The sequence below is a fragment of the Myotis yumanensis genome, unplaced genomic scaffold (assembly GCF_028538775.1).
Source record: "Myotis yumanensis isolate MYYU_CA2020_CCGP unplaced genomic scaffold, mMyoYum1.0.hap1 SCAF_10, whole genome shotgun sequence".
In the NCBI taxonomy this organism is placed as follows: Eukaryota; Metazoa; Chordata; class Mammalia; order Chiroptera; family Vespertilionidae; genus Myotis; species Myotis yumanensis.
The window spans coordinates 77,475,365-77,488,646 of NW_027223761.1; the positions used below are offsets into that span (position 1 = coordinate 77,475,365).

Consider the following 13,282-nt stretch of genomic DNA (forward strand, 5'->3'; position numbering starts at 1 on the left):
TTTCTTCCTCGTTGAAATGTGGATAATACCACAGTACCTACCATCTGGCCGGGAGAGGGATGTGAAAATTAAGTAAGATGATATAAGTTCAATTCTTAGCACCATCTCTGCTCTTTGCATGTACTAAAATGCATCTGTTTTCAATGTTACTATCAGGGTAAATGCTGTGGCTCTTGGGTTTTTTAATCAATGGATCACTATTTCTTACTATTATTTTCCCTTGACATAAAAGAGACATTGTAACACTCACTAGGTGAAATATAGCCCAATCTGAAAACAAACAAAAAATAATGATAATAAATAAATGTATGGGTTTAGCTGAGACCGGTTTGGCTCAGTGGATAAAGCGTCGGCCTGTGGACTGAAGGGTCCCAGGTTCGATTCCGGTCAAGGGCATGTATCTGGGTTGCGGGCACATCCCCAGTGGGAGATGTGCAGGAGGCAGCTGATCGATGTTTCTCTCTCATCGATGTTTCTAACTCTCTATCCCTCTCCCTTCCTCTCTGTGAAAAATCAATAAAATGTAAAAAAAAATGTATGGGTTTATTTCTGAGCTCTCAAACTCTATTACATTAATCTATACATCTATCCTTATGCCAATACCATACTGTCTTGATTGCTATAGTAGTAAGTTCTGAAATTGGTAAGTGTGAGTCCTCCAATTTATTTCTTGGTGTGTTTTTTAAGATCATTTTGGCTATCCTGGGTCCCTTGTTATAGTTTTCAGTGTATAAGTCTTGCATGTCTTTGTTAAATTTATTTTAATATCCTCAAGTTTACTGATCTTTTTTTTTTTTACCAGTTCTAACCATCAAGAGAAATATGAAAAAACATGTTTTCTGATTTTATTTTTTTAGTAGTTGCCTTGTTCTATGGTGCTATGGATGAAAGTGTTAGGAGCAACATGGGCCAATGTTGTTTCTTTCCAAATGAATTAATAAATCCAGAAACACAATGTTTTTAGTTGTATGCTAGTCACAAAATGAACTGGGATTGGAGACGTGTTCAATTAAGGAGAATTGAAAATGGATATGCAACATTCCAGAAAAGATGGCTTTTGTGCCTGAGTTTCCTACCGGAGGAAGAGTGGAACTTCTGAGATATGTGATGATTACTCATCCCTAATTTCACTTTGCCAGCACTAAACTTTTCACAGCAGCTTTCTTCAAGGTACTGAGGTGAATGAGATGCAAAGTAAATTCATGGTCAGTACATTCCCTTTCTTGAGCAAAACTGGAATTGATAAAGGATCATGGTGACAAATTCTAGAAGCCAGTTGACTTTAGGGAGCGGTGAGAGGAGAATTTGCATGTATGACCTCACCCAGAAACTCCAGCCCTGAAGCATATAAATAGGTGAGGTCTTACGCAGCTCCAGGCCCAGCAGTTTCCAGACAGATCTCGACCATGGCAGTCCTGGGCTCCACACTGCTGTCCCTGTGCTTCGGCATGCTGCTCATTTCTGCCAGCTCTGCAGATTACCCTGACAGATGCATGTCCTTCAGCACAATCTTCCCCACCACCGGTCCAGGCATCAAGATCAATTCAAATATCTATGAAAGCAACAGAATCTACACAAGTAAGTAACAGCCTTTCTCTCTGTTGTCTTTTTTCTCTAAGGGCAGTCTACCAGAATTTCAGAACACAACTCTCCATCTCTGCTCTCAACTACACGAAATATGCATTTTTGACCAGGATGGGAAGTGGGGGCAGAAAGAATGAGAACATGGGAGAGAGTGGGTTGGGTGGGGATGCTTCTGCATGTTCCCTGTGCCAAGCTGAGAGGCAAGGAGCCATTAAGTTCCAACGCCAACTGAGCCCCGGCAAGAGCACGCCCATGGCAAGTTCTGACTTAAAGTCGGCATGATTATTATGTTAAGCAATACAGATTGCATCGCAGTTATCTTTTCACATCCATTTGATGAAACAGTGCCCCTGTGGATGATTGTGTACTGCACAACTCCAGGAGGAGCTGTTCTCATTTAGTCCACATGTGAAAAGCCCAGTTCGCTAGACAGGGAACGTAATGCTCTCCCACCTTCTCTCCGAGGAGCCTGAAGCTGAGAGTTAAATGACTTGCTCGGGGTCTCACTGCTAGTGGCAGAACTGGCTGTTGAATCTTGTTCTTTTCGTTCCTAATCCAATGCTTTTCTTAGAAATGCCTAGTAATATTTTACAAATATCCCTTTTGGGATCAGCCAAACCTACAAGTCAGGCAAATGCTGTCTAATTACTTTCATAACAACATTCAACATAGTGGCTTATATGTATTAGTGCATGTAGCCCCCATAACCTATTAGGAAGAGACCATGGTCGTTCCTGTTTTGTAGATGAGGAGACAGAGGTAGAAATGCTAGTGACTTGCTCAGGTCACAGAGCTACTTGAGTGGTGAAGTTGGGACATGAACCTGAGCAGTCAGAGACTCTACCCTAACCACTACACATATGCCTTTCAGTTATAGTGATAAGAACTGATACTTCTTACTATGCAGTGGGTACTATTCTAAGGGCCAATACTGTTATCTTCCCATTTTGCAGATGAGAACTGAGGGAGGTAAGTTAAAGTTTTACCCAAGATCACTAGTAACATAGCTAATATTTGAACCTAAATAACAGCGCAGCTTTGTGCAGCCAAGCTGTCCAGCTTCAGAGCCTGTCCTCTACTGAGTTCTCCTGCCTCTCTTAGAACTCTAACCACATTTTGAAAGAATACCATGGTCCACAGATTCCGGGCGTCAGCAGGAAGATGACTCTAGCCTGCCTTCGCACGCCCATGCCAGCTTGTGCTTTTACCTATTTTTTTCATGGGGACTGTCACCATAAATGCCTCCGTTGTGATAAGGCTCACTACGTCCTACTCATTCAGGCCGTGGATCTTGCCCTACAGGCAGGGAGGACCATCTTGTAATCCAACATGAAAATAAGGAGGGCATGTGTGTGACCTTGTTTGTGGGAAAGGACCTGGGGGGCCAGAGGAACTACTAACTTGAGATAACACATCACAAGGTGAAGGATTTCGCTGTTAAAATGGAAGAAATAGGAACCTACCTTGTGAAGGTTGGGGTGCAGAAAGCCTTCTGAAAGTAGGAAGACAGGAGAAAGAAGAGTCAAAAGGTGATCAGTAAGATGCCTTACAAAGGAAAAGCCCCTTGGAAGGGACCATGCTGGCTGAAAGGGAAATCCCGGCATCCACAGCGTCAGTGGGCAGAGTAGGGGAAAGGGGAAAGAGAAGGGGTCTCAGGTTCGTTAAATGCCTACCACATGCCGTGTCCGTCCCCAGCCTCACCTATTTCACCACAATGTGCTGTAGTCCCGTGACGCGCTGACTGACTCACTGTAGGAATCATTTAAGTTGAGTCAAAATCCTGTGCCCTCAAGAGGTGTGAAGTGCCCGATTGCACACCTGGGTTACACCACAGTCTCTGGATTTCCTTGTAGAGTGTCACTGTGAGACAGCTGGTGAGACTGAGTAAATGCCCACACAAGCCAACTTCTTATTATTTTGAATTTGAAATTTTCTAAATTTTCTAAATTTCAGGGTTTGTGTCAACACTGGTTAGTCATGTACAAATGGCTTGACAGGTCCCTGAGTGGCAGCTCAGGCAGTATCTTAGAACAAGTTCCCTGGGTCTGTCTCCATGTCATTGAAGGAAACCCATAAAGCAGTGACATTTATGTTAAGACTGGACCAGGTCAGCATCTGCCTCCATTTTTTACTTCTGTGGGCAAGAGGGATGTAACCTGCCTGCCTTTATTCCTGCATCTTCAGCTTTAAGGGCACTGACTGTACAACATGGGATGCACAGCTTGCTAGATCAATCAGAAGTTATTTACTGCCCTCCAGGTGCCCAGCACTGGGCTGGCCAGATACTGACATAGAGGAAACCACCTTGTGTAATTAAGCCAGAATGTAATTAAGTTAAAAAAAAAAAAATAAGTGTTTCAGATGCGAGAGGGAAAGAAGGGTGAATTGGCCCGGAGGTGGGACATAGCAGGATCTTGGAGAGTAAATGGGAGTGAAATATGTGATGAGAACGAAGTAAGGATTCCACACAGACAGACAGAAGTGAACAGAGACCAAGAGCAGGCGTGAGTCACGTGTGTCTGTGGAACCAGAGGAAGACTGGCTGCCCCGAGAGGGGGGTGCAAATAGCAGGGGGAGCTAGGTTATGAGTGTGATGAAAGCTACGTGCTGGGCACTGTACCCGACAGAACTGAAGCAGAATGTTTTGTGCTCTGGGCACTTTGAAGGTTTTGGAGAAGAGTGTCTCCAGATGGGAGTGTTGTGTGTGGAAGTCTGATCTGGCCACAGCCTGAGTAAATGGCTAAATGTGGAGGAGAAAGTGGAGACCAGAAATTCAAATAATACAGATGCCTAGGAGAGAAGAAAGGGGGATATGAGCCAGAGTGAGGGAGGGAAAGCAGAAGAGAAGACAGAGGCAAGAACATGCCCGAGGGGGAGCCAACAGACTTGACAACCACCTGGATGACACACGCCATGGCTTGCCACATCACCATCACGCACACATCTAGGACAAATATCAGGTTCTCACTGAGCAAGTAAGGGCCCATAGGGTCTGGCTCCACCCACCTTAATTGGCAATAGCAAAGAAATAGAACAGAGAAGTGCATTGCGCTAAAAAAAAAAAAAAAATTGTTTAACACACACTGTGTATTAAAGTCTTTGCACTGTTCTTTTACTCCTCCCAGGAACATTTCTCTTTTTTTAAATATATTTTTATTGATTTCAGAGAGGAAGAGAGAGGGAGAGAGAGATAGAAACATCAATGATGAGAGAGAATCATTGATTGGCTGCCTCCCGCATGCCCCCTACTGGGAATTGAGCCTGCAACCCGGGCATGTGCCCTGGTCAGGAATTGAACCATGACCTCCTGGTTCATAGGTTGATGCTCAACCACTGAGCCACGCCAGCCGGGCTCCTCCCAGGAACCTTTCAAAATAAGGTGTCATGATCTCCATATAATAAAGGATAATGTCTTTATCTCCAGACCTAGAACCGGGCTTGTGCAAAGTTGGAATTCAACAAATATTTATGGAGTGAATAATGAATAAGAGAACTGAGTCTCAGAGGTGAAATGACTTGTTAGAGCTGGAATTCAGAACCAGCACGGTCGCATCCTATTGTGCTACCTGACCCATTTTCTTTGGTTTGTGAAGGAGAAGTCCTTGAAGGAATTCCTGATGTCTGAAAGGGCCCTGGAGAACACCTTAGCGTTGAGGAATTCATTCAGAAGGGACCTTCTAAGGGAGGAAATGAACCCACCGAAATGTTCTCTTGAAACTCTCTCCCCATTACACATCAGAATGCTGGAATTAACAAGTGTCAGTGGGGTCTCCTGTGAATGCATGCTAAGCTAGGTCATAAGAGATTCACCTGAGTGAAAGTTAGGGACGCTGAGGGGTCATTTAACAGGTGCCTGGATTAGGGCCCCAGGGGCTCAGCGGGCCCCTCCCTCACCCTCATCAACAGACACCGAGAGCTTCGGCATGTGTAAGACTAGGAAGTGGGCTCTGCTCTAATTTGGAATAACACTCCTGATTTTCCAGGAGCACTTCCTGGGGCCCACATGACCCTGTCACATCCACCAACCCTGCTCTGCCCACATCCCACTCCCCTGAAAGAAGGACAGAGCATCTTTATCCGTCATCTGACCGATGAGAACCAGGCTCCAGAAGTTAGGAGCCTGCCGCGAATCTCACCCCTGGGAGGTAGCAAAACTCTCCTTTTGTCTAGCTCTTGGCCATGGTAAATCTAGAAAACACAAATAAAATCATCTGTAATCCCACTACCCAGAAATGACCACAGTTAATATCTCGATGGCTTTCCTTCCAGATGTTTCTCAACTTCTTTTACAAAAATACTACATGTACATGCTATTTGTAACTTTCTTTTTTCAGTTAATTTTGATTTCATGACCCTCATCCCCTGTCTTACTACATAGATGGCTGATTGTCTCCTTATCATTTCTTCTCAGTATCAGTGCCTGTGGACAGCAGCACCAAGTCAGTGGCCCTGCGAGCGATGGACACAAACAACAACAGCTCAGTAGGCCTCTGGCAAAAAGCAGATGGCCTCTGGCAAATAGCAGACCCGGTTTGCAACGGCAGCATCCTCTTTCATCCGGACACACGTGAAGGTTTCTTCAAGGCCAACTGGCAATCTCCTCGTTTCACGAACATTACAGTGGAGATACAGTAAGAACCTACCTATATATGATTTGCTTGGGCTTTTACAGTTTCATGTTAGGTTTATGCAGTTTGACACTGATCTTGAAGGACACAAAATACAATACAGAGATGATGTGGAGAAGTCAGTACTTGCACTCTTTTTCTGCCTTACTGTTCTTTGTCCTACTTTTATCTATAGTTCTCTCTCTCTCACACACACACACACACACACACACACACACACACACACACCAGTGCTCAACATAAATAGAAGGAACTGGTGGTAAAGAAAACCAGAGCTGGACAGTGGTTAAAGCAAAATGAATGAATGAATGAATGAATGAATACATACATACATACATACATACATACATATATAATACATATATAAATAAAGTAAAGATTTTATTCAGGACTACTGCAATAGGAGAAAAGAGACTTCAGTATAGAACCAGGCTCAATTCTGAATACAACATGAGCAAGTGGAAATTTATAGCAGAGAGGGGTCAGTGGGTGGAAAGTTCCTGAGAGGAAACATCAAGGCCTATAGGGGGATTCTGGCTAAACTGGCCTAACAGGATTGTTGCTGAAGGCAAGCCCAGGTGATCAGATATCATGTGGGGATGGCAGCAAATGAGGAACTCAATCAGACATTGAGGGTTATCAGATATCCAGGTAAGAGGTTCTTGCTAAACAGACTTAGCAGCCTTCTTGATAAAGCTGGATTTTACAAGCAAGTGCAGAGATGGGCCAGGAGGCGGCGCTGGAGCCTGAGTGAAGGAAGGCAAGCAGAGAATCTCTGTCACTGGCACCCTGTTTGCTTCAGATTCTCTATACTCAAACTGGAGGGTCATTTTTCAAAACACAGATTCATTTTAGAAATGGCTCCTAACAGAAAGTGTGCTGATTGTGTAATAACTCGCCTCCTAGTGTCACACCGAATGGCACAGGCTCCTTCGGAAGTGCGCCAACCGGAGGTGCGTTAACAAAAACCTTCCTCGCAGCCAGGGATGGCTACCAAGCTCACGTCAGAAACCCAGCGCTGAGAGTCCTTGCGGTCCTGGACTGCCATTCTGTGCTGAGAGGACAAGTCTGTCCAGCAGGTCGTGTCCAGTGTGAACAGCCACTGAGGCTCCATGGGCATGGTGGTGAGGATGCTACCACACCATCCCACCTCACCGCCATCCCACCTCACCGCCATCCCACCTCACCGCCATCCCACCTCACCTGCCACCATCCCACCTCATCGCCATCCCACCTCACCTGCCACCATCCCACCTCATCGCCATCCCACCTCACCTGCCACCATCCCACCTCACCACCATCCCACCTCACCGCCATCCCACCTCACCTGCCACCATCTCACCTCACCTGCCACCATCCCACCTCACCGCCATCTCACCTCACCTGCCACCATCCCACCTCACCGCCATCCCACCTCACCTGCCACCATCCCACCTCACCACCATCCCACCTCACCTGCCACCATCTCACCTCACCTGCCACCATCCTGCCTCACCTGCCACCATCTCACCTCACCGCCATCCCACCTCACCTGCCATCCCACCTCACCTGCCATCCCACCTCACCTGCCACCATCTCACTTCACCTGCCACCATCTCACCTCACCACCATCCCATCTCACCTCACCTGCCATCCCACCTCACCACCATCCCATCTCACCTCACTGCCATTCCACCTCACCTGCCACCATCTCACCTCACCTGCCACCATCCCGCCTCACCTGCCACCATCTCACCTCACCTGCCACCATCCCACCTCACCACCATCCCACCTCACCTGCCCTGCCCTTGGACCTCGCTGGCTCCCACAGAGCTACTTGCAGGAGTAGAATCCTGAAGGAGCTCCGACAATCCAGCCTTGCCTGAGTGCTGTCCCTTAGAGGCCAGGCCAGGCTAATTAAGACAATGGTCCCTTCATCTCTCCTCGCTAAAGCCTCTGCACTCCATGCAACAACAGATAAAAGACAAAGCAGTGACACTCTGCAATAGAAGCAGCACGTTCCCGCCAACAGTGCGGTCTCCAGACCTTCCTGACTCCCCGTGGCTGGGATGCACTGGTTTTGCTGCTTGTTGGCAATGTACACACGCGGCCTCGATCAGCAAAGCGAACAAAGAGAGGGGAGCAGCACAGCCCTGTGAGGGGTCCACTGTGCTGGGCAGGGCACAGAAGCGAAGGGAAGAGGTCCCTGGCCAGGAGCTTTGCTCACAGTAAGGTTTGGTGAGGCAAGGCCTCTACAGAAGTGATTACTGAGAAGAACGCGTCCCCAAGCTCCCGGATAAGTTTCAGAGCCGTTTCCACTCTCTCAACTTCCACTACTTTGTCAGAGCACATGTCACCACTGTGATCAATTACTTAATCTGTTAGTTGATTATTCATTTAAAATCTGTCTCTCTGAAGGGACTTTAAGCATCACAAGGGTAAGACCATGCCTAACTGATTCACTACTGCCCCTCAGCACCATGCACAGTGATTGGCATGTTGTACACTCTCGTTAATTAACTGTCGAATGTGTGAACAAGAGGCTGATATAATAATGGACCCACTAATAGAAGAACAACAGACCAAGCTCTACAGGTCATTTCATGAACATTAAGCACCTACTATGTGTCAATCATTGTTGACAACAGAACCTGCTCTCAAAGAGCTGGCCCTCTAGTGGGGGGAGAGGCTCACAGCAGGACAGTGCATTGAGGGCCAGTCCTTCTGTTGGAGATCTGTCTGGGTTAAGGGTAACAGGGAAAACAGCTTCATAGAGTTACTGCTACATCTGTGGGCAGACATGGTCTGGATGGAACAAAGACTAAAGGTTATACCAGCCTATGGGGAGTTTAGGGGGGTGAAGTTGGTTGGGTTGGGGGGCGGGGGGTAGACATGATCTTCTCTGAAGCAAGAAGATGAGTCTTAGTTAAGACAATACAGAGGCCCTGGCCAAGTAGCTCAGTTAGTTAGAACGTCACCCCGATAGGACAAAGTCAGGCTACATACGGAAGGCAACCAATGAATGCATGGATAGGTGGAACAAGAAGTCAATGTTTCTATCACTCTCAAATCAATCAATCAATTAATCAATTTTTAATTAAAAGAAAAAAAGACAATACAGAGCAGACCAGTATTCAATGATCTGTAGGGAAAGTAAGCACAAAAGGAATTGAGAGGTTGGGGTCATCTGGGAAGGCAGAAATGTGAGCTGAACTTTGGACTGCACGGCTGAGGTCCTCACTATTATCTTTCATTGATTTGCCCTCCACAGAGCCTTTGTTATCAATGTCAACAGAGTGGCCACCTTTTCTTCTCTGAGACTGAAAAACCAAGGTAAGTTCCTTTGCAGCCCCTTTACATATCGGGCAGTGAACACAGTCAGCATGAAGGTTACTTTGTGGGGCCCTGGAAAAGTCTTCTAGTCGTGTGTTACCCAGATATCAGTTGAGCCTTCTAGCACCTTGAGACCCACATAAGATTGGCTCAACCCTTTTTCCTCTGCCCCATAGAAAACAAAAGCCATCCCCAAGATTTCTGACAATTCCTAGGGGCCTTATGTTCTCAGAGTCACCTGTGACTGCAGAATCCTGCTTCCTCGGGACCCATTCCTGTTCAACAACACGTAGACACCATGTAGTCAGCCCCTTCCTTAGTTTCCACCAAGACTTCCCACTCACATAAAACCTTCACAGTTCTACAGGCTTTACAGGAATGAGGGGGCAGATGTGCACAAAAACAGGTTGACAGCATCAGAATAACAAACATTCATTCATTCTCAGAATGGCCTTGGCCACCACCACTACCACCAGGAATTTCCACTGCCCTTCCACCGGATGTGGTCCTCAATCTCAAACCATCCTGAGGCTTTTCGCCCTCCTTCCTCCTCTCTGTCCCCTGCGATCTCTCACTCCCCTCTAGGGAGCTAAAACAAATTCAAGAAATTGAGGTTCAGAAAGTAAATGGAAAAACCAGGGCTCAAATCCCACCTCATACTTTTTACACTTTTCTTAGACTTACATCAAAACTATAAAGACAATCCCTTTTTTAAATGAAGCTTTTAAATACAAGGTTCAACTAAGAACAAGGACTACCAGCCTCTCTAGTGTCCAGATAACTAGTCTTCCTCGGGATCCCCCTGCTGGTTACTCACCCGTCATATGCTGCAAATGCGGTCAAAGGGATATCCATTTTCAAAACAAATTTTGCTGTGATTATGCCTAACAAACTACTATGTGAAAGCCTTACCTGTTGCCTTGGTGGTTTCCCCTCTGTGAGAAGACTGGGTGTTATTTTCTTCCTCGAGGACATTTTTGAGATGAGTATGAGTGTAAATGCTAAGAAGGAAGAAAAAAAGTGTGTTTCTAGTCAGGACTCCTTATCTCCACGCTAATAAAATCCAGTTAAAAAAAATAAAAATAAAGTGGTTGTGTCAGACTTTCTGGCTCAGTGAGATGCTGGAGAAACACGTGCCCTGGGTAAATGCTAAGTGAGATAAGACAAGGCCACAGACTCACAGGCCCCTCCAGGTAGCAGAAGAATGCATGGGCCTAAGCAAGTCACTGGACATGTCCAGTCTTCTTCTTTATTGTTTTAATGTATTTTTATTGATTTCAGAGAGCAAGGGAGAGGGAGAGAGAGAGAGAAACATCAATGATGAGAGAGAGTCATTGATTGTCTGACTCCTGCATGCCCTTCACTGGGGAATCAAGCCCACAGCCGGAGCATGCACCCTGACTAGGAATCCAACCATGACCTCTACGACTGAGCAGCACAGGTCGGGCTGTCCCTTCTTCTCTATAGTCCCCTCTGTGGTCCACTCAGACCTTTGCAGGTACCATTGCCAAACTCTAGTTTTTCCAAGATCAGACATCCCATTCTCCCCACCCCCAGGGCTACAGGCCTGGCTTTTTCTGCTTCTCAGCAAGGCAACCTCAGAGAACCAGTGTGTGGTCAGATCCCTGCACAGGGAATGGCTGGTGCCTCAGCAACCGCAGAAAGAGGTTCAGGGGTTTGGACAGCACTTCTTTCCATTTACTTTAAAGCAGGAGTAGTCATCCGCAGGTCTGATGGTAACTAGTTCTTACAAGCTTTACATGTAACCATTGAAATTAGCAACAAAAAATGAAATTGTGCCATTCTGGATCATATTTGCACTGATGGATCTAATCCAATATTAAGGACACTTGAGGGTCGACAACTTACCCGACAACAAATTCAGTAGTTATGTAAGTTCCTTCCCCTGTGGGACTACATAGACTTCAGTGGTAGATAGTGTTCTTCTGCTCCATGACATTCTGTGCGTCATAGCTTTCCCTTCCGCTACATACACTTGGCCCTTGAGATGTGCTGATTGAATTCTGCTCATGAACTCTGCTCCAGCGTCGCATCAGATTAGCCTCATTTTCCAACCTAGGTTCTGATGTCCTTTTTTTCCCCAGCAATGATCACAGCATCACCCTCCATGACCTCCATGACTTCCATGACCTCCATGACCTCCATGACCAGGCCGACCACAACCAGAAGCCCAACGACAAACCGATTCCCAACCACAGCCAAAACCGCAACCTCAACTCTAACCACAACCAAAAGCTTCGCCAACAGAATCTTCCTCAGCCCCATCACAGATGCCATCCAGATCCTGCTCGTCTTCCTCACCAGCAAACTCCTCTTCTAAAAGTTGTTCCTGCCTCTGATACATCCTCCTGCGTTCAGTTCCAAGCCAGGGCTCCGTCATGTGTGTGAATGAAGGCCTCATGTTCTCAAATGTACAGCTCTCCTGCCACTGCTTTGGACCAAAGAGGAGACTTGGTTGAGAGTAGCCAGTTCACTCACTGATGGACTTGGGGCACACAGATGTTCAACTAAATCTTTCAGGCTTTTTGTAACTACTTAGAGCTGGTCTGGGAGTAACCTGGAATTCTGGCTGTAGGTTTAACATGTTGACAGCCAATTCCATCGCCAGTCTAAACGTTTGTTCGTTGCCAAATGATTCCCCTGAGTCTCTGTGGGAAGAATCTTCCCTCACTTTCAAGATGATCTTCGATTTCTGACCAAACCCTCCCAGGTAACAGAGTGTGTTGACTCATGTGACTCCACAGGAAAGGAGAAACAACCCTCATTCTGCTGGCAACACCAGAAGCATTACAAGGGCAAGGAAACAGGAATGTGCCATGTCTGAGCAGCCAAAAATAGGGACAGATTATGGGATAAAGGCATTATTTTCTGTCATACCAAAAAAACTATATTCCAAACAAAAACAATGTGTTAAATTCAAATTCTTTAATAAGTGATTATCTTGAAATACAGAGAATGTTATCTAATTTTACTCATTTGTGCAAGCATTAAAAAATTAATAAAATGATGGGAGTATGTATGTTTTCAAGGCCAGATCTACCGGTAAAATTTTCTCAATTTTAATATTCCTCAAGTGCAAACTGGTAATTTTTCCCCTGACATTTTTCCCCTAGTGTTGTCCACTAGGAGAAATGGGCAAAATACTTACAATACTCACAATACAATGTGAAGCCAAAAGAAAGCATGGTATTTCCAGTAACAGCCAACAAAGTTTTCTTTCAGTGATTATGTTAAGTTCCAGCATGCCAACATCTAGTGACCGGCCTTTCTCAAGAACAGTTCCTTTCAATTCCTCCTTTTTCCCTGTGAATAGGCCATACTTTCCTATTTTGTAGGTCTTTTATATTTTTGAAAACTGAACGTTTTGAATATTATAACACGGTGACTCTGGAATCAGATTCTCCCTTCTCTCCATGGTTGCTGCTTGTTGAGTCATCCATCTGTTCCGTGACTTTTCCAAACGACTTCTGCAAAGACTGCCTTCTCGTGTGGTCACCAGTCTCTCTCCTGCTGTCGCAGCAGTCAGCCAGTGACCCGGCAGATTTTAAGTATCAAATTTGACAGCCTTTCTTCATTAAGCATTCCCCAGAAGATGTGAGGTTAGTATTTTGGTGTGTTTGTGTTTTTTTAAATTAAATTCTAGATATTAACGGCAGTGAGTCCTGAGCCTGCGGGCTAGGAACAAGTTTCATATTTAACGTTCACGGTCCAACCTGGCCCCCATCCCAGTTTCAGTG

General features: G+C 45.8%; 1 protein-coding gene across 1 annotated transcript; it reads left to right on the plus strand.

Moving 5' to 3' along the window:
- The first annotated feature begins 1,369 nt into the window (after window positions 1–1,369).
- PLET1 (placenta expressed transcript 1) lies at window positions 1,370–12,613 on the plus strand. The gene is made up of 4 exons (XM_070426032.1): window positions 1,370–1,578; window positions 5,996–6,215; window positions 9,463–9,524; window positions 11,630–12,613. Exons 1-4 carry the CDS (start codon window positions 1,407–1,409, stop codon window positions 11,863–11,865), a joined length of 690 nt encoding a protein of 229 aa, XP_070282133.1. The 5' UTR covers window positions 1,370–1,406; the 3' UTR covers window positions 11,866–12,613.
- Window positions 12,614–13,282: the final 669 nt, after the last annotated feature.